Source organism: Gossypium raimondii, chromosome 5 (assembly GCF_025698545.1).
Source record: "Gossypium raimondii isolate GPD5lz chromosome 5, ASM2569854v1, whole genome shotgun sequence".
Lineage (NCBI taxonomy): Eukaryota > Viridiplantae > Streptophyta > Magnoliopsida > Malvales > Malvaceae > Gossypium > Gossypium raimondii.
Window position 1 is genome coordinate 13,906,411 of NC_068569.1, and position 21,542 is coordinate 13,927,952.

At 34.5% G+C, this 21,542-nt stretch overlaps 4 protein-coding genes across 10 annotated transcripts; 3 read left to right on the forward strand and 1 right to left on the reverse strand.

Moving 5' to 3' along the window:
• Positions 1–556: 556 nt before the first annotated feature.
• Positions 557–2,512, forward strand: LOC105768768 (uncharacterized). Of its 2 annotated transcripts, none has more exons than XM_052631021.1 (3): positions 557–902; positions 1,106–1,308; positions 1,518–2,512. In XM_052631021.1, the coding sequence occupies exon 3, from the start codon at positions 1,530–1,532 to the stop codon at positions 2,064–2,066; it is 537 nt and encodes a 178-aa protein (XP_052486981.1). In that variant the 5' UTR covers positions 557–902; positions 1,106–1,308; positions 1,518–1,529; the 3' UTR covers positions 2,067–2,512. The 2 variants fall into 2 exon arrangements, with proteins under 2 accessions (XP_052486981.1, XP_052486980.1); XM_052631020.1 differs by having other exon boundaries at positions 561–902; positions 1,524–2,512.
• A 3,222-nt stretch (positions 2,513–5,734) lies between these two features.
• Positions 5,735–9,330, forward strand: LOC105770532 (probable beta-1,3-galactosyltransferase 1). 5 transcript variants are annotated; one of them, XR_001126235.2, is made up of 12 exons: positions 5,735–6,068; positions 6,643–6,727; positions 6,973–7,031; positions 7,127–7,338; positions 7,427–7,490; positions 7,680–7,752; positions 7,850–7,973; positions 8,165–8,252; positions 8,352–8,477; positions 8,564–8,603; positions 8,687–8,796; positions 8,870–9,019. XR_001126235.2 is itself a non-coding variant. In XM_012591771.2 (11 exons), the coding sequence occupies exons 1-11, from the start codon at positions 5,959–5,961 to the stop codon at positions 9,040–9,042; spliced, it is 1,347 nt and encodes a 448-aa protein (XP_012447225.1). In that variant the 5' UTR covers positions 5,737–5,958; the 3' UTR covers positions 9,043–9,330. The 5 variants fall into 5 exon arrangements, 4 of the variants coding, with proteins under 4 accessions (XP_012447225.1, XP_012447227.1, XP_012447226.1 ...); XM_012591771.2 differs by having other exon boundaries at positions 5,737–6,068; positions 8,564–8,796; positions 8,870–9,330; XM_012591773.2 differs by lacking the exon at positions 8,564–8,603 and having other exon boundaries at positions 5,739–6,068; positions 8,870–9,330.
• Positions 9,331–12,987: 3,657 nt separating this feature from the next.
• Positions 12,988–14,898, forward strand: LOC105770358 (autophagy-related protein 8C-like). 2 transcript variants are annotated; one of them, XM_012591524.2, is made up of 6 exons: positions 12,988–13,200; positions 13,314–13,376; positions 13,986–14,041; positions 14,141–14,193; positions 14,424–14,542; positions 14,625–14,898. In XM_012591524.2, the coding sequence occupies exons 2-6, from the start codon at positions 13,340–13,342 to the stop codon at positions 14,729–14,731; spliced, it is 372 nt and encodes a 123-aa protein (XP_012446978.1). In that variant the 5' UTR covers positions 12,988–13,200; positions 13,314–13,339; the 3' UTR covers positions 14,732–14,898. The 2 variants fall into 2 exon arrangements, with proteins under 2 accessions (XP_012446978.1, XP_012446979.1); XM_012591525.2 differs by having other exon boundaries at positions 13,014–13,034.
• Positions 14,899–17,140: 2,242 nt separating this feature from the next.
• LOC105771267 (L-ascorbate oxidase homolog) lies at positions 17,141–21,419 on the reverse strand. The gene is made up of 7 exons (XM_012592683.2): positions 21,105–21,419; positions 20,892–21,001; positions 19,185–19,455; positions 18,659–19,107; positions 18,210–18,578; positions 18,044–18,122; positions 17,141–17,924 (listed from the first exon to the last, which is right to left on the reverse strand). Exons 1-7 carry the CDS (start codon positions 21,240–21,242, stop codon positions 17,712–17,714), a joined length of 1,629 nt encoding a protein of 542 aa, XP_012448137.1. The 5' UTR covers positions 21,243–21,419; the 3' UTR covers positions 17,141–17,711.
• Between the last annotated feature and the right edge of the window lie 123 nt (positions 21,420–21,542).

Below are 21,542 nucleotides of genomic sequence, written 5' to 3' on the forward strand. Positions count from 1 at the left end.
ACACTCACATTTATACATACCCATTTAAACTGCCATATAGGTGCAATTCACGAATTAAAGCTATAGTCAACACTCTTTATCAATGCTATACAAAACCACAGTCGCAGCATACTCTTGCCTTTTCTCCTCCTTTTCGAAAGACTTGAACCATCTTTTCTTTGGTCATTGTCCAACATTATAGCTCCTGATTTAAGTTTAAGAAGATCCCTTCTTCACTCACCATATCCATATCCACATGCTGCTCAATTCCCCAAAACCCAGGAAGCATTGAAGAATGAAAGTAGCCATATTTTATTTAATGAGATAGAAAAAAGTTGAGTCACAGTTAAATTTATGATCATCAACAAAAACAAAGTCACCACGTATATCAATGCAACTATCGTCCAACCAGATGCTTTTACTCCTTTAAGCACCCTCTCCTAGAAACCAAAATTTTTTCTTCAAATTTCCATAACCTTCACACTTTACGTAGCTTTTATTAGTATTATCTTCCCCCCTCCCCCCCCTTTTTTTTTAAGTCTGTGCTAAAGTCGAATCAGATGAGATGCTGCTGTGAGTTGAGGATAAGGTTTACGGAAATCAGTGAAGTTGGTCAGTCAAATCCTTCTCTTCCACCTTTCCCAATCACAGGCCAGTCTTTTCAGTGATTTTCCAAATATATATGTGTATATAATCCACACTTGGTTTATAAATAAACAATAAAAACCCCATATGAAGAGAACCCTTCACCCTCAAAACTGATAAAATTTCTATAGTGGGTAAATATGCTCTGATAAGCTTTGCTTCCTGGATTTTTTATTCAATGCCTCAATAATGAATACCCTCCCTCTTCTACCTTCTTTTCTGTGGGTGCCAACTGCCAATGCCAAATCCATCTTTGCAGAAACCATTGGGAATTGGTGGTAAGTTTATACAATAGTAGTAGCAACCTATTTGTTTTTTCCTCATATAATAATTTGTTTCTAAACTGTCGAATTTGATTCGATACAAGTAAAATGTGGGATTGGATAGACCATAAGGCATAAGAGTAGGAGAAAATGAGAAATGAAATGATCTCATTTACATCTATCTGTAGCTTGTCCTTTTCTTCCTCTGTTATTTGCAGGGTACTATTTTGAGGGTCTTGAAATCTGTGATCTTGTTTGGAAGTATTCACACAGAGTTGGGATAAAAAAAAGGGTGTTTTCCACAGCTTCTCTTCTGTTCTCCTCCTGGTTGGTTTTTGGGGCTAAGCAAAGTTAACCCATTTCATTTGTGTGATGTATCTTTGAAAAGCTCTGCTTCTTTTTGGAGGGTATTGAAACAAAGGCAAGCTAGATTCCTGATATTATTCTCTTACTTTCTTTTTTATTCCCAAGAAATAAACTCATGTTTATCTAGTTGCAAAACAACACAAAACATCATGAAATGAATAAATAAATGTTTTAAGAAAATGTAAACATTTTCCCTCATCCCTTGTATTTATATCTCACTTTCAACGCTCATACATCGTATCTTTTTCTCTTTGTTTATGGTAGAAACAGAAAGTCATGGCAGACTGGTATGGTACCATGAGGAAGACCACTGATGGTTGCAGCATCAGGTCAACGAGAGATGAAGATTTCGATGAAGAAGAAATGTGGCGTTACGAGGAGGAGAAGGAAGATTCAGGTTCTGCACCAAGGAAACCTAGTGACTACTCTTCCACTGCATGGCGCCTCCCAAGCGCACCAAGGATGGTTCCAAGGGTTAGCCAGTACTCATCATCAGCAAAGCATGAAACCAAGATGGCTCAGCAATCATCGGCTCCACTCAACATCCCTGATTGGTCCAAGATATATGGCAGGCATGGAAGCTTGGATTCATCAAGGAACGGGACATGGGTCTATAATGGGGTTGATGGTTGTGGGGAGGATCATGATGATGATCATGATATGGTCCCTCCCCATGAATGGCTAGCTAAAAAGCTTGCAAGAAGTCAAATTTCTTCATTCTCAGTGTGTGAAGGGATTGGAAGGACACTTAAAGGCAGAGATCTAAGCAAAGTAAGGAATGCAGTTTTGACAAAAACAGGTTTCCTCGAGTAGTTCCAGTACTGTTAATGTCACGTCATTCATCAACAGTTCCACACCAAATCATCATATCTTCATTTTCATACTACAAATCCATTACCACCATCATGATGTTCTTCTGCTCCAACTTTCCATCTTTCTTTGGGTCCCATGGAACCTTTTTTGCTTTTTATCAACTTTTGATCGTATTATTATGGTGTAGCCATGTAATGAACTTGGAACTCGAAAACATGGTTTTTAAATCAAAGTCGGAGCTGCCTTTTTTGTATGATTTTAGAAAATAGTGAGAGAAAAAAAGAGGGGGGGGGGAGGGAAAGAAACAACAACAAAAGGTGGCAAGCCTCCGAGACTTTTTGTCAGGTAGTGGAAAAGGGTTTATGTTCTGGATACAGTTGGACTGCACTTTTAGCAGTAAAGAGAGAATTGGTTAAAGCATATTTCAAATTTAATATCTTTTTATATCTTGCTCTTTTCTCCATCATTTAGCCATTTAGTAATAGTTAGTAAAACATTACATCTTTTGTTTATGTTGGTTAAAACACAAGACAGTGGACTCAGGCATCCCATTCTCATTAGTCTGTCCAAATTTTACCTGTTTCTTTATTTTCTTTACTAGCCACCGACCCCCGTACTTTCCTTTCTCGGCTTTATTTATATGTTCAATATTTTTACTCCAAAATTTGGATGACCATGTATTTAGCACTGCCTAATAATTACAGCTAAAACTACAAACAGGGCATAGTAATGATTTCGACTTTTGATAATACCATACCTATGTTTCTTTGCACAAGATCAAAAGAAAACCCCAAGGCTTTACGTATATGAAACAGATGGATTCCATTGCATTGCATTGCATAGTTCCATTCCATCGGAATAATGGGCCACCCACTATACGAAAAAGGCTGAAGATAAGAATCGTCTAGGACTAGACTAGCTGCTCCTGATTGGACAGATTCTTGAATCTTTATCATATTCATATAGTATAAGTATAGCTTAGCATCTACCTGTAGAACAGACTTGCAACTGCAATGTATCTCCACGCCTTGGGTTTTGGTTCTATGTTCTACCATTTTGCCGACACCCAATCCAATGAATTTCCCACCGCTATCATTTCCACCTTTAAATTATAGGCTTGACATAATTTGTTTAGAGTGAAGTGAAGGAAAATTTTATTTTTTAATATTTACTATATAATACACCTTTTTCAAATGAAACATTAATTTCAACATTTTATTCCTTATAAAAAACACTAAATAATAAAGTAATTTATCTACATTTGTTTAAGGGACCACTCTACACATTCTAACAAGTGTCATAAACCGTAAGTAGTTCGCCCCACTACTTAAAAATGTTCACATTTGTAGGGAAAAAGGAAATTATATGAAAAATTTTATGCATGTTGTTTCTATGAAAAATTAAATATATATTTATGCAGGATACTTGCTAAAAATCAGATTATCTAACTTCCAACGTTTGTTTAGATTGCTATGTTGTGGCGTTTATGGTATCATTAGTTACAATTAAACCTTATCAAGGATAAGCATGTGTTGTGTTGTTAATTCATCATAACAAAGCATCTTTGTCAGAATGAAAGTTTTGACCACTTACAAAGGTGCCATGTCTATAGCTACTGCCCCTTTTCTTTTATATTAGGGAAAAACTAGTCAAGAAATCTTGAGTATTCGAATAACAACAAAATTATTTCTCTCTAGTTTTATTTTTATGGTTATAAACTGATGCAGATTGGGATTTTAAAGTTTTTTCAAAAATAAACTGAACTATTATTTTAATCTTAAACTTAAAAAATAAACAACAAAGGACTCAAACCCCTAAATTTGGAGGTCTCCACCTACGAATGCATGTTCCATTGGTTCACCGGGGATCCTTCTATTTCACCAACTCTGATGGCAGCTTCAATAGCGGTGACATGAGTAAATTGTTGGGTTCCACCTGGCCTCCTTGTTACGATCAAAGTTGAACCTTCAGCATCAACTTCAAGGAAACGTCCATTTAAGACCAACACCTAAAGCTTTGGATAAGACATCCACATACATCTTGATGGATAAATAAATAAAGTCCAGTTTTGAGTAACTTGGTGTTTGAGAAGTAATAGGAACAGTGGCAGACCCAGTAGCGGGCAGGTCACCGGTCCCTTAAAATAATTTTTTTATTTAAGTTATTTATTATTTATTAAATTTTAAATTAATAATGATAAAATTACAATTTAATTTATCATTGTAAATAAATTAATTCTTGTTAATCCTTTTTACTAGATTCTCTTAATTGAAACTAAAATAATTATTTTTATATTAAAATTTATTATTATTTGACCTAAAATCTAAGGAGAAAATGAATGTGTAATTTTAATAAAAATTTTTACATGTGTTTTAATTCAAATCAACAATATCAAAATTCACAACCAACATACAACAATAAATAAAATTTTTTTTACCAAAATATAATTTAACACGAATTTTATAATATTTTTACCGCCATTATAATTTACATCTATATTTTTCTCTTCTAAATTTCTCAAAAAATAAGGAATTTCCACTTTTGTTGTTATTAGAGGTGATCATGGGCCGGACTAGATTTGGGGCCCTAACAAAATTTTAGATCTATTTTCTAGGACTGGGCCCGGCCCCACCCAAAATATAGGTCTAAAATTTTATCTAAGCTCAGCCTGAAAGAAAATTGCTAAGCCCGATTCCGGCCCGGCTCGGCCCATATTAAATTTTACAACACCAAAATAGCATATTTTAAAAAGAAAATAGCATATTAAATTTTAAAAAGTATATTTGATCAAAAATAAAAAATATATATTTAATATATAATTCGGGCCGGACCCGGGCCAAAAGAGTTTTACCCGAGGCCTGGCCTGTTTTCTAAACGGGCCTCATTTTTTTGCCCAAATCTATATTTTGGGCCTATAATTTTACCTGAACCCTCCTATTTTTCGAACGGACCATCGGGGCGAGCTGAGTAGCTTAACCCATGATCACCTCTAGTTGTTATGTTGGCTTTTATTATTACAACTACAACATATTAGCAGTAAAACTATTTTTTCCACAGGGGACGAACATATAAAAGAGAAAGAGAAAAAGAAAGCTGTAAAAATATTTAATGAACTAAAACAAAATTTAATGATCACTTACATAAATGATAAATCAGAATGTTTCATCATTAAAATCCAAGAAAATAAACTCTTATTAACATGGGTTATATAAAAAAATTAAAAAAACCAAGGAAATACTAATTAAAAGTTACAATACCACAACCGACAAATTAGTCCAAATTCAGTTGTTTGGTTAATGTGGTCCTTGGCCCTAATGCAAATGTTTGTTTATGATTTTTTTGTCATTTTATTGCATATAAATTTGATTTAATTATTAAATTCTGGTTAAGTATGACTATGAGTACCAACTTCAATTTTTTTTCACTCTGAGCTCTAATGTAATATAGAGATGAAAATAAAATTTTCAAAAAAAAAAACCACAAAATCATGCTGTTAGCCTGTTACATTAGAGCTCAAAGTGAAAGGAAACCGACTGTTAATAGAAGAATGAGGAGAAAAGAAAGTAGAAAACATTAGAGGTATTTATGGGAATGACCGTTGGTTTAAAGTTTAAACACTTAAACTGGACGGTTTTGCATTTTCGTAGTATTAATAGGGCAGTTTTAGTGTGTCTACATTTATCCATTGTACTCTCTCTCTTTCTCTTGTCTCTTTGAGGTTGGAGAGAGAGAGAGAGAGTTTCATTAAAAAAAACCAGGCCCTTAAACTGTTGATGTCTTGTCCTTTCTGAATCTGTTTCTGGGTTTTCTTTTCTCTCTTCCAAATTTCCATCGTTGTATATAAATTTACGTTCTTTCGTGGGAGAAAGATATTGACTTTTTAAAGAATAAAATGTTTGTTAAGAGTAGAGGGGAGCATGCTTCAAAGCATGTTTTACCGAAGAACTTGGCTCTCTTGCTTTGTTTCGCTAGCTTCTGTGCTGGAATGTTCTTCAGCAATAGGTATATTGGCTTTCTTGGATTATGTTTCTAACTCTCAATTTGCATTTTTTTTCTTTGCTGATTAAATGATGCATTTTAGTGAATTTTATAGATCTCGTGAAATAAGTTTTCACAAGTACTTCCACGGCATGCTTGAAAATTGTGATAAATCATTTTATGTGAATGTTAAATTATCCAAATGAAAAAAAATTCAGTTTTGGACTTTGTTTAATGGTTTACTAATCATTGTTAGCAAATTATTTGGATTATTACCATTTCCAGGAATCTTGGCTTTAGTGGGTTAAAAGTTAAAACTGTACACATGTTTCTCTCTGATGTTCATGATTTGTTCAGGGTAGAACTCATTCGGGTTAATTTCAATGCACGATATTTTCTCAACCACAACCTACTAGGTTCTCTGTGTCATGTTGTTTTGGTAATATGAAAATTGCTTACCATGGTATACAATATTTTTTGTTGAGTCTGCTAAGCTTCTCTTTCAGACACTTAAGATGCTATTCTTTTGCTATTTGATTTTGCCATGGCTTGCTTATAGTATATTCAAATTATTTTAATTGTGAAACACTTGAATCAGGACGTGGATGGTGCCTGATGCTAAGGGCATTCCGTGGACATCCAGAACTGGGGGTAAACAATTTGTGGATTATGATCCAAACATTGTGAGTGCTTTTGTCCCACATATGTTCAGTCTTAGTTATCTGATCTATATGCTTGAGCTTCGAAGAGCCTACTTGTTGTAATGAAAGAAACATGGATTTGGCCTGTATGTTTTAGCAGAGTAGTGGCATTTACTCTAACGACTTGTGATATCCTTTAACTTGTCTCGTCTGCCAAACTTTCTGTCTGGATTTTTCATCATGCTGACAATTGTTTGAAATATTTGTTCTTTTCTTGAACTTAATAGGTTTTGAAGAATGAAGGCAATAACTCAGGAGACATTTCAGGGTCCCAACACTCTATTCTGTAAACCAAACTTATCTTTGTTACATCTGAATTTGAGCTATTGTACCCTATTGTGTCCTTAAATTTGTAGCTTATTTGCTGTATATGGTTTACAGGACCATGGATAAAGCCATTTCAGATTTGGAGATAAAATTGATGGCTTCTAGGGCCGAACGTGAGACAATTCAGAAAGACCCTATGATATCTGAAGGCGTGAAGAATATAGAATCGACTTTAAAAAGGAAATATTTTATGGTTATAGGAATCAATACGGCTTTTAGTAGTCATAAGCGGAGAGATTCAGTACGTGCGACTTGGATGCCTCAAGGTCCATTACTGTTTTTATTAATTTTTATTCCTTTATGATCCTCCTCTTGGTGTATGATTAATGCTTTCTTACTATATAAATGTTCCAGCTGAGAAGCGAAAAAAATTAGAGGAAGAAACGGGTATCATCATAAGATTTGTTATAGGTCACAGGTAATTTCCACCCATTCCGGCCATTCTTTTGGCTATTTGCTTTAATTTCTCCAGTAACTGCATGTAAAGGCTTTTTGCTTTGAATGCAATTATTTATCTTACAAAAATTCAATGAAATCGCATGTGTTAGTAAACTATATGATGTAAATGGAGTAGAAAACTGAATTAATTGGTTGGCCTTTTCTCCAGTTCAACGTCAGGTGGCATTCTTGATAAAGCCATTGAAGCTGAAGAAAAGGTGCATGGAGACTTTTTGAGATTGGTAATACTTCTATCGAGTAGTCTAATGTTTTTGTAGGTGTAAATAGATCATATAAAATATCTAAAAGACCTTTACTTCTATTTGTCCGTAATAAAAGCAGCAACATGTTGAGGGCTACCTGGAGTTGTCAGCCAAGACAAAAACTTATTTTGCCACTGCTGTTTCCTTGTGGGATGCAGAATTTTATGTCAAAGTTGATGATGATATTCATGTGAATCTAGGTAAAACAAAATTTTATTCTTTCATTTTGCATGTTTACAAATCTTTGTACGCACTCTAATTCCTTTATAAATATGATGACAATCATAGTTGTTGTTTTTTTTGACAAAGATGACAATCATAGTTGTTAATAAAAGGAAAAAGGGTTGTAAATATGTGTACTCCTTTTCTTATTGAGTTGGTATGCTTGCAGCAACACTTGGTGTGACTTTAGCTAGGCATAGCAAGAAACCCCGAGTTTATATCGGCTGCATGAAGTCGGGTCCTGTTCTTGCTCGAAAGTAAGCAGAGTTTTTGTGCTTTCCAGATTAGTTTATATGTTTAGATGAGATAAATATCTGAAATATCCGGTTGTGTTTTATATGATCTTTAATTAATAGGGGAGTGAAATACCATGAACCTGAGTACTGGAAATTTGGTGAGGTTGGGAACAAATATTTTCGACATGCTACTGGACAACTGTATGCTATATCCAAAGATTTGGCTACTTACATATTCATAAATCAGTGAGTTCCTACATGCTTTTTTCCCGTTGTTTTGATTTCAAGCCTGTTTACCATTGATGAGTTGATGTGTGCATTTCAACTAACAGGAAGCTGGTCCAGTTACTCAACGAAGCTTTAGTTCTAGTTGTGCGGTGCATGTGTTCAAATCGAAGCTCTAATTTCATATATTTGTTAATGCCTCCAGTGATAATAGTTATGCTCTGTCTCAGGAATGTACTGCATAAATATGCTAATGAAGATGTTTCTTTGGGAGCTTGGTTTATTGGTTTGGATGTGGAGCATGTGGATGATAGGAGACTCTGCTGTGGTACTCCACCAGGTAACTTTCATTTAATCTGTGTTATCTTGTTCAAGTAGCACTGGAGCATTGACTTTTAATAGTTTTCTTGCAGATTGTGAATGGAAAGCTCAAGCTGGTAATATCTGTGCTGCTTCATTTGACTGGAGGTGCAGTGGGATTTGCAGGTCTGTGGAGAGGATTATGGAGGTCCATGAACGTTGTGGTGAAGACAAGAATGCTTTATGGAGCGCAAACTTTGTGCAAACGATAAGAACTTCTTCCTGAGGAAAAATACACACAAGAAATCCAGCATAGAGATGCTTTTTTTTTTACCCTTTTTATACTTCTTTCCCCTTTCCCCACATTTATATTGCATCCATAGGTGTATACGAATGTGTAGTAGTATACCATGCTAAAGAAATGAAGATACAACTGCCTAACCTCATGGTGGGGGGCTGGATCGAAAGTTTTTTGCCATGGTGATGAGATCTATATAATATACGTCTAATCTTTGTAGGCAGCATATTGCTGCTTACTACTCAATAAAAATCAATATTAATGCTTATTTATATATCTTCAGGACTTCTCTCTTGTGTCTTTAATATGAACAACTTCGATTCAGATACATTATGTACAGTTTTCACGTTCATGTCTATCGATCGTAAAGACAAATCACAATATTATATGTCATGTCAGGTAGCCTTAAACGTAAAATTTGTGGATAACTCTAATATCTGTTTAATAGTCAAGAATGGTTAACAAGTAGTACAATAGCTTACAACAAAGTATGGGTAAGGCACAAAAAACCAGGAATGATTAATGAGATCTATTTTGTTATACAATTATATATATTTTTAAAGACTCTTTCTTTAGTATAGTTGATATATCATTTTCCAACTCTATATGCAAATGTAGCAATTATTTTGCTAATAAATCGAGACTGTTTGATGGTATACCTACCTACCAGAGCATTTAAAGTTTTGAATTATGAAATGATCAAATTAGTGGAATTATTGCACTCTCTTTTTCCTGAAATTGAGAAATAATAGCTAGGAAATTACCTAAAAATTTCGTAAGGAAATTCGTAACCATAGAAAAGATAGGCAACTGCAATAGTACAAGATAACAAGCCAAAACGACAAGCTTGTTATGGATCCCAGGCGTACCAAAAGGAAACCTGTATCTATTTACCATCCCCTCAATGATCTGTCCCTCTCTTCATGTGAAATATTATGTCTGCATCTTTCCCTCCTTTTAGAGCAAAAAATATAAAGAAAAACAACCCCACTTTTTTTTTTCTTTTAACTATTTTCACGTGAAAACTCTGCAAATGTTGTATCTATCACTGCACCATAGTCGTATCTATCTCTCCTCACTTGTCCTCCCCACTAGAATTAGAAAAGAACCCTAGGTCCTATCTTTAGTATCTTTTCAAATTTCCCCAGTTTTTAACAGGTTTATTGGCTTTCATAGCAGCATTCTAGTTAAGGAAAAGGTAAGCATATTATATGATGCAACCATAGTTAAATTGACAACTAGCTATCAAATTATAGAAAAGAAAAGAAGCAAAGACACCATGATTAATTATGCAGTAGTGCTTTTACATTATTGATACTTGAAAATTTATGAAAAGGGAGCGTTTGTTGAAGAGAAAACAAGGGAGGGAAAGTCAATGCTTGTCGTACTTTTGCCAACAAAGTAACATAATAACGCACCTCCTTAATATGTAAAACCTCGACCTTTGTTCCTTAGCCATGGATAAGCACCTTTTCTTCATGCTGGACGTTTCCTCATCCTCCTCAAAACGCACTTCTTCTTCTTCTTCGTGATCATCTCCTCTTGACGTTGATGCCGCTGACGCTGAGTGGCACTGACCCATAGTTTGCAACGTGCACCAGCAGGTTGAGAAAATATTTGCAGCAGACCCACAAGAAGGTCCTTGAATGGAGTTTTTTCAATGGACCAGTGCTTCTGTTGGACCCTCTCCTAGGCATGCTCTCTTAATTACATCTACGATATATATTTCTACTCTCGAATGAAACTGGGAAGTCTCTCTTGCAATTTGCATATACAAAAGAGACCTGCTAGGTTTCACTACAAGGCTGGCTAATTAAGCCATTTGTCTTCTTTGTGGTTTGGCCTTTTTATTATGTGTAGATAAATTAATGCAATACTATTATGCATTGCGTCGAAAACCCAGAAGAAAAAAAATAAGCAAAAGGGTTTAATGGTTGTTAAGCAAAGGAAGCCCTTAGTAGTACATTGATAATTACACAAGATAAATTAAATATGTTGCAAAAGATTTCACATATATTTCTCAAAATATTTAAACATCTAATTCAGAGTGTTTGATATAATCAAATTAAGAAAAGAGTTTAATTATTTAATGACATTTTAGTAATTTTTTTATGTATTAATACATAATATTGGTAATTTTTTCCTTAAACTCTACACTCTAAACTCTGACTTAAATCTCAAACTCCAAACCATAAACTTCAAACTCCAAACTCTAATCAAACCTTAAACCCTAAATCAAAATTGGAGTGTAAAGTTCAGGATTCAAGGTTTAGGGTTTGAGGTCTAAAATTTAAAATAAAATTGTTACCAAAATTATGTATCAATAACATAAAAAAATTATTAAATAATTAAAAAAGGACCATAAATGATATAACGAGAAGGTTACTAAAGTAAATTCTCAAATTTATATATATATATAATAGGTACTAGGTGAAAAGTAAAGTGTGGTATTTCAATTTTCAACCATTTCCTAACTATTATTTGTATTTATTACAACATTGATTGAGATAGATAGATCATCACTTCAATAAAGAACTTTTTTGCATCCTTTATATGTTGATGTTTCAATTTTGCCCTCACTCATTGTTTCTCATCTGTACTAGCTAAGAAGTTCCCAACAAACCCCTCAAGTTGTTCCACACTTTTTCATTTTCTAAACATAAAGTAAAATGAGATAATACTTTTAGCATATAATCATTGTCATCAATTATTTTCCTTAATTAAATAACTCATAAAAATATCTAAGATTTATATTTGATACATTACGTAGGTATAATATAACATTATCGTTGCAGCATAAATAACCACCTATTATTACTGAATAATTGTCACAATATATTTCATGTACCCAAAAATATCCCAATATTTTCATTTTAAAATATTTAGATAATCATGTAATATTCTAGATATTATCTAAAATTGGAGCAACCTATTTCATTAGGGTTAAAATATTTTTAAGTTTATATTTTTCTTATATTTAAAATTATTTATTTATTTTTAGATTTTAAAATTTAGGTCTAATTATTAATTTATCATTAAAATTAATTTATTAAATTCATTCGTATTATATTTTGAAATAGATAATTTATTCATTTGGTAGCCATATAATAAAGAAATAGTGCTGTAATGAAATTAAATTTAATAAAAAAATTTAATATTTTTAATTATACTTACATTTTAAATCTGAAAAGTAAATGTATTAAATTCCTGAAAGGAAAAATAGTGGACTAATTTCTGAAGTATAAAGAGTATAGCGACTTAAAACAGACTTTATCCTTCCTCCAATGCCATTCGAGCCCTATCTTCAAGCAAAAGTCCCGAAACGGCATCGTTCATAAGCTAACCAAGGCAGGGCACGCATGAGATTCCTAGAACCGGAGCAATTCAATCGGTGAAACAAATAAAATACTAGTTAAATTAAAGGCTTAATTCAAAAAATACCCCTAAGCTATACCTGTATTCTCAAAATGGTACTTCAACTTTTCTGATCAAATGTGGTACTCAAATTTATCTCAAAAATTAATATCGTTAGGAAAAAAAATTTTAACCAATCAAAAACTGCCACGTCAACAATATTTGATTTTACCCTTTTTTATGGAATTTGTTAAGGAGAAAATAAAAATGTTAAATGTTAATATTAAAAAAATAAAAATAAAAAACAAAAATTTCCTCTTCATCCCTCTCTCCGCCCCCTCTCGGCTCCCTTCCACCACCACCGCTTTCTCCTCCCCTTCTTGACATGGCAAATACTGTTGACATGGCAATCTCTGATAGGCTAATTTTTTTTTCCCAACGGTGTTAAATTTTGGAGTAAGAAGTTATTTGACAAAAAAAAAAAAGTATCATTTTGGAAACGCGGGTATAGTTTAAGGGGTATTTTTTAATTAAGCCTGAATTAAATCATCAATAAAATTTCTATTGGAAGTTCCCCTAAATATTGGTTTCGTGTGGCTCGTGTTCAAGTAGTAGACGCTTAGAAGGTTTCTTGTTGCCTAAAACACCTTCGCTTCCTCTTATAAATTATATTAAACCTATAAATTTCTTTGCTTGAAATCGACCCTTTTCTCTTGATCAATCAATCAATTAAGGGTTTTGTTTTTAGTTGAAACCCTAATTTCTCAAAGCCTCCTCCTTGTTTCTTGTCGGGTATTATTTCTGATGTTGTATTTGGACAAAGTTTTTACTTTTATTTGTTCTCTTTCTCTAATTTAGAAAAAGAATTGATCTTCTACTGATGTTTCGATGTTTGAAATTCGCAGCGGATAATCAGGGATCGAGTCTTGCAATGGCGAAAAGTTCCTTTAAGCTTGACTATCCATTGGGTTAGTTTTTTTTTTTCTTTTCCTTTTTTTTATCCTTTCCTTTTTGTATAAGAATTTGTTGAAAATTTTGCTTGGTTGAATTATTGACGCTTTAAAATTTTCTTTGGTTATTCATTGTTTTATTATTATTATTATTATTATTATTATTATTAAATCTATGACTGCTGTATTTACTGTTGAGAATTAATTGATTGTTAAACCTTGGTTCGATCAGGGGGATATCTTTGTCAAATTCATGAGATGTTACATTGCTTCAATATACCGATATTCCTATAAATAGGTTTGCTTTCTTAGAGAAAACAATATGCTCTTGGTTAAGCGGATACTGTATTGAAAAGAGCTGAACATTGAAGTTGTCTGTTTGCTGGACAGTCGCATTTTTTTGCATGTATTCCATGATCTGCTGCTTCTTTTTGAATTACATGCTAGTAATGAAGTATAATTGCAAATGTTGGTATTTATTTCTATTTGTCTCGCCTCTTTTGAATATTGTTGCAGCATCCTCATTATCTTTGCTGTTGTCTCTGCTTTACTTGTTCACTAATCTGACTAAGCTAATAAAATTTTTGTTAGTACTCATCATCGTCTTTTAAAATTCCCAATTCTCAGAAAGGAGGCAAGATGAAGCTGCTCGCATCAGGGCTAAATATCCAGACAGAGTTCCTGTAAGAGTATCGAAGTTACAATCTTCCTTTTCTTCTGAACATTGTTTTCCTGCATTATTTCTTTTAACATTCATCTTTACTTATGGTGGCAACACGCAGGTTATTGTTGAGAAAGCTGAAAGGAGTGACATTCCGGATATTGATAAAAAGAAGTTAGTTGCATTGTCCCTTACCAAAATTCACATTTCTATTAATAGTAATATAACTACAATGACGCTTGTTCTTTGTAGCCATGCTTTCAAAGTGTAGAAGATTGATTGTATTGAACATGAAAACAGCAATACTTTACAATTCTCTGTTATTCAATCTGTTATTTGCCAAACTTGCTTAATTTTTTTTTCTGTTCTTTTTCTTTATATTCTTCTTTTATTGTGGCTTCCAGGTATCTTGTTCCTGCTGATTTGACTGTGGGTCAATTTGTTTATGTTGTCCGTAAAAGGATTAAGCTTAGTGCTGAGAAAGCTATATTTGTCTTTGTGAAGAACACTCTTCCTCCTACCGGTGAGTAATGATATTAGCTTCACCATTTGTTCTTCTGTTCGTGAGGCTTATTTCCTTTTTTTTTCTAATTCGGTTTTTGCAGCTGCCTTGATGTCTGCAATTTATGAGGAAAACAAGGATGAAGATGGTTTTCTTTATATGACTTACAGTGGAGAAAACACATTTGGTTCCCCTTCACTTCAAGCATAATGCTATCACTCTATGTAAATAGCTAAAGTGGAAGGTGTAAATTCTCGGTGGTGCTAATTATTCCCAATGCTTTGCTCTTGACAATGACGATTTTATTATTATCTGAACTTTCAATTTTATTTTCTATAAATTAAATGGCTGAATCCAACTTCAGCAGCGATTCATAATTGTAAAGTTATTCTGGTTTTAATTATGATCCATGAATGCTTAAAAGTTCTACAAGGTTAGGAGACAAGTCAGTTGTTTGATATGACTCTTTCTCTCTGCCATGATTGTTATCCGGTCATTTTCGGACAGTATGGAATCGTTTGGTAGTAGATCCATGAAAGGTGCTCAAGAAACTTTGTTATGCTGTTAAGTTGCCATAAATTGGAGAATATAGGTCACTCAAAAATGAATGAAGGACACATCAAAGCGTTGGCAATTACAATTTTTTTTAATGTTACGTTCATTTGGAGGAACCCTTTTTCTGGCATTTATTCTTGACCCATGTTAAGCCCTTGGATATCCCATGCTTGAATTTCTTGGCTCCCTTCAAAGTCGCTGTTTTGGCTTTATTCAGTCCACCTTTTCTTTTGGGTTTCTTGTTGTCGTGCTCTTTCTTGGTTGTAGCCTCCTCGTCTTCCATTGCACCAATTCCACCAGCCCCCCATTGATCGGCCCAGCTTGGTGCCTCACTAGCCATAGGTCCTTCTTACCCTTGAATTCATAGCAAAAACAAGGTTATAAAATGAACCCAACTCCAATCCCAATGATAATAACCTTGTTTTAAATGCAACGAAGCAGTAGACATTTTATGTTTGTTCACATTAAAAGATAGAAAGAAAAATGAAACCCTCGCAGCCAAATCTATGCTTGAATGATTGAAGCATAGATCCTTTGTTGGAGTGCCATGAAACCATAATTACGAGAGCTTCTTTTTCATTTTGTGTGTAAATATGATCAAAATTTGACACGACAAGGAAGAACTTAAAATAGTATATAAACTGGATCTTAAACTTATGCCTACAAGCATCTGCAGAAGTAGGTTAAGAGGCTTTATACCCTCCCAATGGGAGCTAATGAAAAGGATCTAGGATGTAGTAGAAATTATGAGACTTGAGCATTTGTTAGTAATAGATGAAATGAGAAAAAGCAACAAGTAAAACAAAGAGAAGGGGTTTGATGAAAGATAGTAATGGTAGTACGCACCTGGTCCTGGTGATGATTACCAACGGCTCTGCTATGCCTGAAAAAAATTTTGATAGAAGCAGGAGATGAACAATAATGGGATTTCTCTGCTCAAGAACCTTTTAAAACGTAATAAAGAAAGGACCACTTAGAGATGACTTTGTCTTTTAATCTTATTTTGCTGCCCCTTTTTTTAAAGGACTTGCCAACTCACTTGTTCCCATCATCTGAAGCAAACTCCTTGTAGCATCTTCATATCTGTTTCTTTCCTTTTTTTTTTTTAAAAATTACTATAAATAATTCATGATGATTATTATAATATTTGATGTAAACCTTCATGCCATGTTCAATTCCTAATACTTGCATTCCCTTTTAACTATCATCTGATGTCATCCTGTTTTATGTTCATTATTTTACCTAGTTACGGCTGCTTAAAATACTATTTAGCCAATGGAGTAATTTGACGATGCTCCTTTCTATTTTTAATATTTTCTAGGAAAATGTAAAAGAAAAACATAAATCTGTGTCTTAACCCCACTTTTTTCCCTGATTAGAACTAAACGGCAGAATAAATTTAAAAGTAAGAAAAGAAATTTCATCTTTATTTGACCAAATGAGAGTGCAGCTGTTGGTTCTTTCATCTCCCTTTTATATATTAATCATGGTTCGATGATTGCTAGTTGCTTGATTCTTATAGTTTGAAATAAAATCTTTAAAGAAAAGTAATTAATGAGGTCTTTCCCTATTAAAATATCGCTCAAACACCAGAACTGAATACCATATATTAAGTATGGAATGGCTTAGGAAGTCCTTGGTTGAAGAAACAAATTAGTAGTTGTTTTGACACTGACTCTTACATCTTGAAAGATTGGTTTTTGGCCATTTTCAAAGAGTAGAAATGAGTTAGGTAAAATATCCTACTGGGTTTGGCAGCTAACTCCATCTATCAGCCCAGCTAAGTGCTCCACGACTTCGTCAGTTGTCACATCTACCGACCGTGAACTGCCTCAATCATACAAAAAGCAGCTGCTTTGGGCTTGGCTTTATTTAAATCCTGCTTTCTCATTGGTTTTCTAGTTATGGACGGATGCCACAATCATACAAAAAGCAAGGTGTGGCAATGCCACAACTATGAATATTCAAGGCAAGAAATCCGTTTCTTCCATGAAAACACGTATGAGCTTAAAACAGTAACAAATAGACAAGAAGCTGAGGTAAGGTAAGCCCACAAAAAACTAACACAATGTGTGCGGATTGCATGCAGTAATTTGGGATAATCATAATCACTACCATTGTCGAGTATATTCTACCCGCTATAGATAAAAATTTAACATCCTAACCATTTAGTCTCTTTGAAAGCTTGTCCACAAAGAACTGGTATGTACCATGCAATGAATACATTTTTGTTACCATGCAAGCATTTTCTTTTTGCCATTTGTTTCTTCTTACCATTTCAAGAAGGCAATTAAACATCTGCTTGGAACAAGTTTCGTGGCAAAAGAAATTAACCTAGAAATGAAAAACAGAAAATGAAAATAAAAGAATATTCAACCCTTTTGATGTTCTCCAAAAAGATAATCGAACCGAAAATTTGAAAGTTGAAGCCTAAACAAAAAATGTTCTTAGGCATATAAAGATTAGACGCCGATAATAATGTCATATAAACATGAAAATGTTCAAAGCAAACAAAGAATTGACTGAATAGCTCAACCTGAGCTCCGCAGTTAATTAACTTGATTTTGTTCATCATATCGTATCATATCCCATGTCACCCCTTCATGACATCGTGGTTCCTTTTCTTGTAGCTAATTTAAAGAGGCCTTGTACGACGACCTCTGGCCCGACCACATAGAAGAGCATGCTTTGGGATTGGATATTCATCTCTCCATGAATTTGCAGGGGAGTAAACCCTGAGATAAAACTGCTGCCCTAAATATTGTCTGGCCCAGTTCTCTGACCTTATATTCCACATCCCCACGTTGTCCAGAGCCATGTAGATGGCGGTCCATGACCTCGGATACACCTGCAAATGTATTCACTCTAGCATATCAACAAAACAGGCCTTCCAGCTGATGCACCTTAGGTCTCTACAGCTCATCACATTATGGAAACACCTTCTATCTATATATTGCATTTGCATACCTGAGTAGTGCAGCGAGACACTGCGTCTCTCAAATTGTAGCTTCTTCTACTATCAGGCGTCCATTGCCCTCCATCCATCCTGATTCATCCAACATCTTGATTAAATACATTTCGCCATGCATGGAAAATTGAACCTTGTGCATAAATAATATACTATAATCCTTACCCTACAACAAAGAAGGAATATCCATCGATATGCCATGATTGAACAGTGTTCTCCCAGTTTTGAAATACGATTTCAACATATTCCCGGAAGTCGGCTGCCATGACAGAAGTCTGTAAGTAGGCATTGTTTCCTGAAGGAGGCCGAGTAGGGATGCTTCCGAGATTGAAGACACCGCGAATCTTGAAGTAATCTGCTAGTTTTAACGGGGTATCTGGTGGAACATATGAGACACCATTGACAGCATACCTCTGCTTTCCATTAATATAAGGCGCAGAATTGGCAAGCATGATAGTGCGGCTTGGGGCGATCATTCCGTAGTGGTAGGAGCCTTGGGGATTAGGTCTAGGTCCACTCGCTGTCAGGTTCCAACTGGTAGAAGAAAAAACGTATCAGCTACACGTTGTTAGGTTATCATATGGCTTCTGAAAAGAACATAATTAATAATGTACCGTATGGATCTCGCCTGCATGAGTGATGGAGCAATTTGGAAAGTGGGAGCCCAAGGAATTGGACCGGAAACTCCCTTACTCGAATTGCTGTAGTGAAGGATGGCAGTGGTTGTGAGCACACGAGGAGTGAAGCGCGAAGTGGCAACGACATAGTAATCCTGCGACGCCTGATCGGCGGTGACCAAGAACGAATACGACTGCCCGAGATGGATATCGAAAGAATGGTAGGTATTCTGAATCGTATGAGATCCTTCTACTTCTATGAGTTTGAGCTTGTGGCTCTGGATCCTGAAGTTAATTGAAGTGGAGATCCCAACATTCGATACCCTGAACCTGTATGTCCTACCCGGATCAACCGTGAATGTGTATCCATTCCAACCTCGACCATTAATAACAAGTCCATCAGGGAAGGGAAGGCTATGTCCACTCTCCAAGTAACGTCTCAATACCTTAAGAAGCAAAAACAATACGATAAAGAAGGCTCATGAGATAATAAAAACATATACACAGATTTGTTAGTTCTTACATAGTGATTTCTCTTATACCAGTCTCCGGCCAGTACAGTGAAATCTCCGGCGGGAGTGGGAAAAGGTACTGGGATCTTAGGGCGGCTCCAGATTCTGATGCTGCCATATCCACCAGCAGCCTTATGGAATAAAAGTGATGGGAAGTAGAAAAAGGTACCAATCTGGTCTTTTACTTGGAGCACGTAAGTGAAGTTTTTCCCTGGTCGAATTGGACAATTCGTGCCTAACACTCCATCCTGCCATGAGTTTCTCCTCTGCTGCACTCCATTCCTGAAGAAACAATAAAAGCAGGAGATAAAAAATCAAATTTCAGATCAACTGTAGCATCTATATTCTAGAAGCTGTTTCTGTTTATTCCATATTTGATTCCTTTAGTGGATAAATGTACAGTACTAAGTTCCTGCATGCTAAACTGGACTAGTCCCTATTACTGTATACTATTACCCATATAACATAATTATGGAAAATAAAGATAAAACATTTGGCATGATCTTTACAATGTGCAAAGACGCCAAGCTTTAATTATGCGTTCAACAGGTATGTATTAAAGATTTTAACCCATTACGATAACTAGGCCCAAGCCCCTCGTCTTATGCTGGTCTGCATAATCATACTCAGGGGGGATTGATCTGTTCTTTTATTTGTTGGTTGGAAGCGCATGCATTAAAATATTTTATCTTAATCAGTTATCCTATAACTACGCAGACGGCAGACATATACGTTATTTTCATATAAAAACATTAAAACTTTCAAAATAACATTATTTGGAGTTTTATTAAGTTATGAGACCAACTTAGGTTTATAAAAATCAAATGAACCCTTAAAATGGTAAAATTAAATATTTAAAGGTGATTAAATCATGGGTTCAAATTTCATAATATTTGAGTTTTTATTAATTTTATATAAAAATAAAAATATAACTTATTATAAAATATATTTTAATAATTTCTCAAATAAATTTATGTCTTATCGACTCAGTTAAGACCGTAATAATAAAAATAATAATATAGATATACTCATTTTTATGCTTTAGATATGAATAGTGACAAACATTAATTATCTTTATCTCATTTGGAGTGAGATGTAAGTATTGAATAGATTATATGCTTGATATAAATATTATTTAATTTTTATTTTTATTTCATTTATTGTAAGATGATATCTTCAAATATCAATCTCCAAATGACATTCCATATCTAATCAGAATTTAAGGGGGGAAAAAACCCGAAGAAACATAGAAAGTTACAATCCTCACCTAGCTTGCATTATTATCTCATATTCCCATTAAATTCTTAGAGAGCTATTAGTCAGAAAAGTGAGATTTTTAATCATTTAACCATGCTCAGACCATAGCGTTAGAGTTTGTATAGCGATCGCTTATGAGATTGTAAACCAAAATGAGAAAAGTAAGTGAAAAGAAAGAAACTATGCTTTTTGAACCCCGCCATGCACTTCCATACAAAAAGATAAAAGAAACAGGAATATGCTCATTTCCTGAATCACAAAATCAGACCAATATTTTAGTTTCATCAAATAAACCTCGCATTAGTTGATATCTTCCGCTCTTCCTCAAGCGAATAGTTTAGTGCAAAGCAGCACTTTGAGCAAATGTTAAGCTTCCCCAATATTTTACGTCGCATTTTTTAATGAAGTGGAAGATAAAGTAAAATAAAGAGGAAGGAAGGAAGGAATGATGGCAAATTTACCAAGAGATGAGGAATGGTACGTTTAAGTAGTTATAAACATGGATAATGAGGTTATCATTAGTAACTGCATCGATCGTAGGCCCTGGAAACTGCCCATTTATTAAGATCCCCTGCATCACAATTCGCCACACTCCAACCCATTACTTCAACGAAACAAAATCAAGCCTTTCCCAAATGCCAAAAAGGAAAGAATGTAACGAAAACCAAAAGTACCTTTTGCTTAACGCCAAGAGGGTAAATATCACCGTGCGTGACTTTCAAAGTGAAAAACCTATAAGGGCTTTCTCCATTGACGCCAAGAAACAAAATGCAAGCAATGAAACTATAAACAGCAAACTTGCTATCTTCCATTTGCTTTGTCTTTTCTACTTTGAATACAGAAAAGACTGCTTTGTTTTGCAAAATGTTATAGGTGACAGAGATTTAGAAAGAGCGGCTCTTTTAAGGCACCATTCTTGTATCTTTCTCTAAATCTGTCTTTTGCTTCTATGGAGGGGAGGCAGAAAAAAGAGTTAGGTGTTTCTTTTGTATGCGTATGCAACTGAAAGAACAACAGTTTTTATAAGATTACATATGCATATTTAGGCAGTAGCTGTCAGTGTGTTCCAACTAAATACGGCCGAAACTAGCGAATCACATGGTCCCCGGATT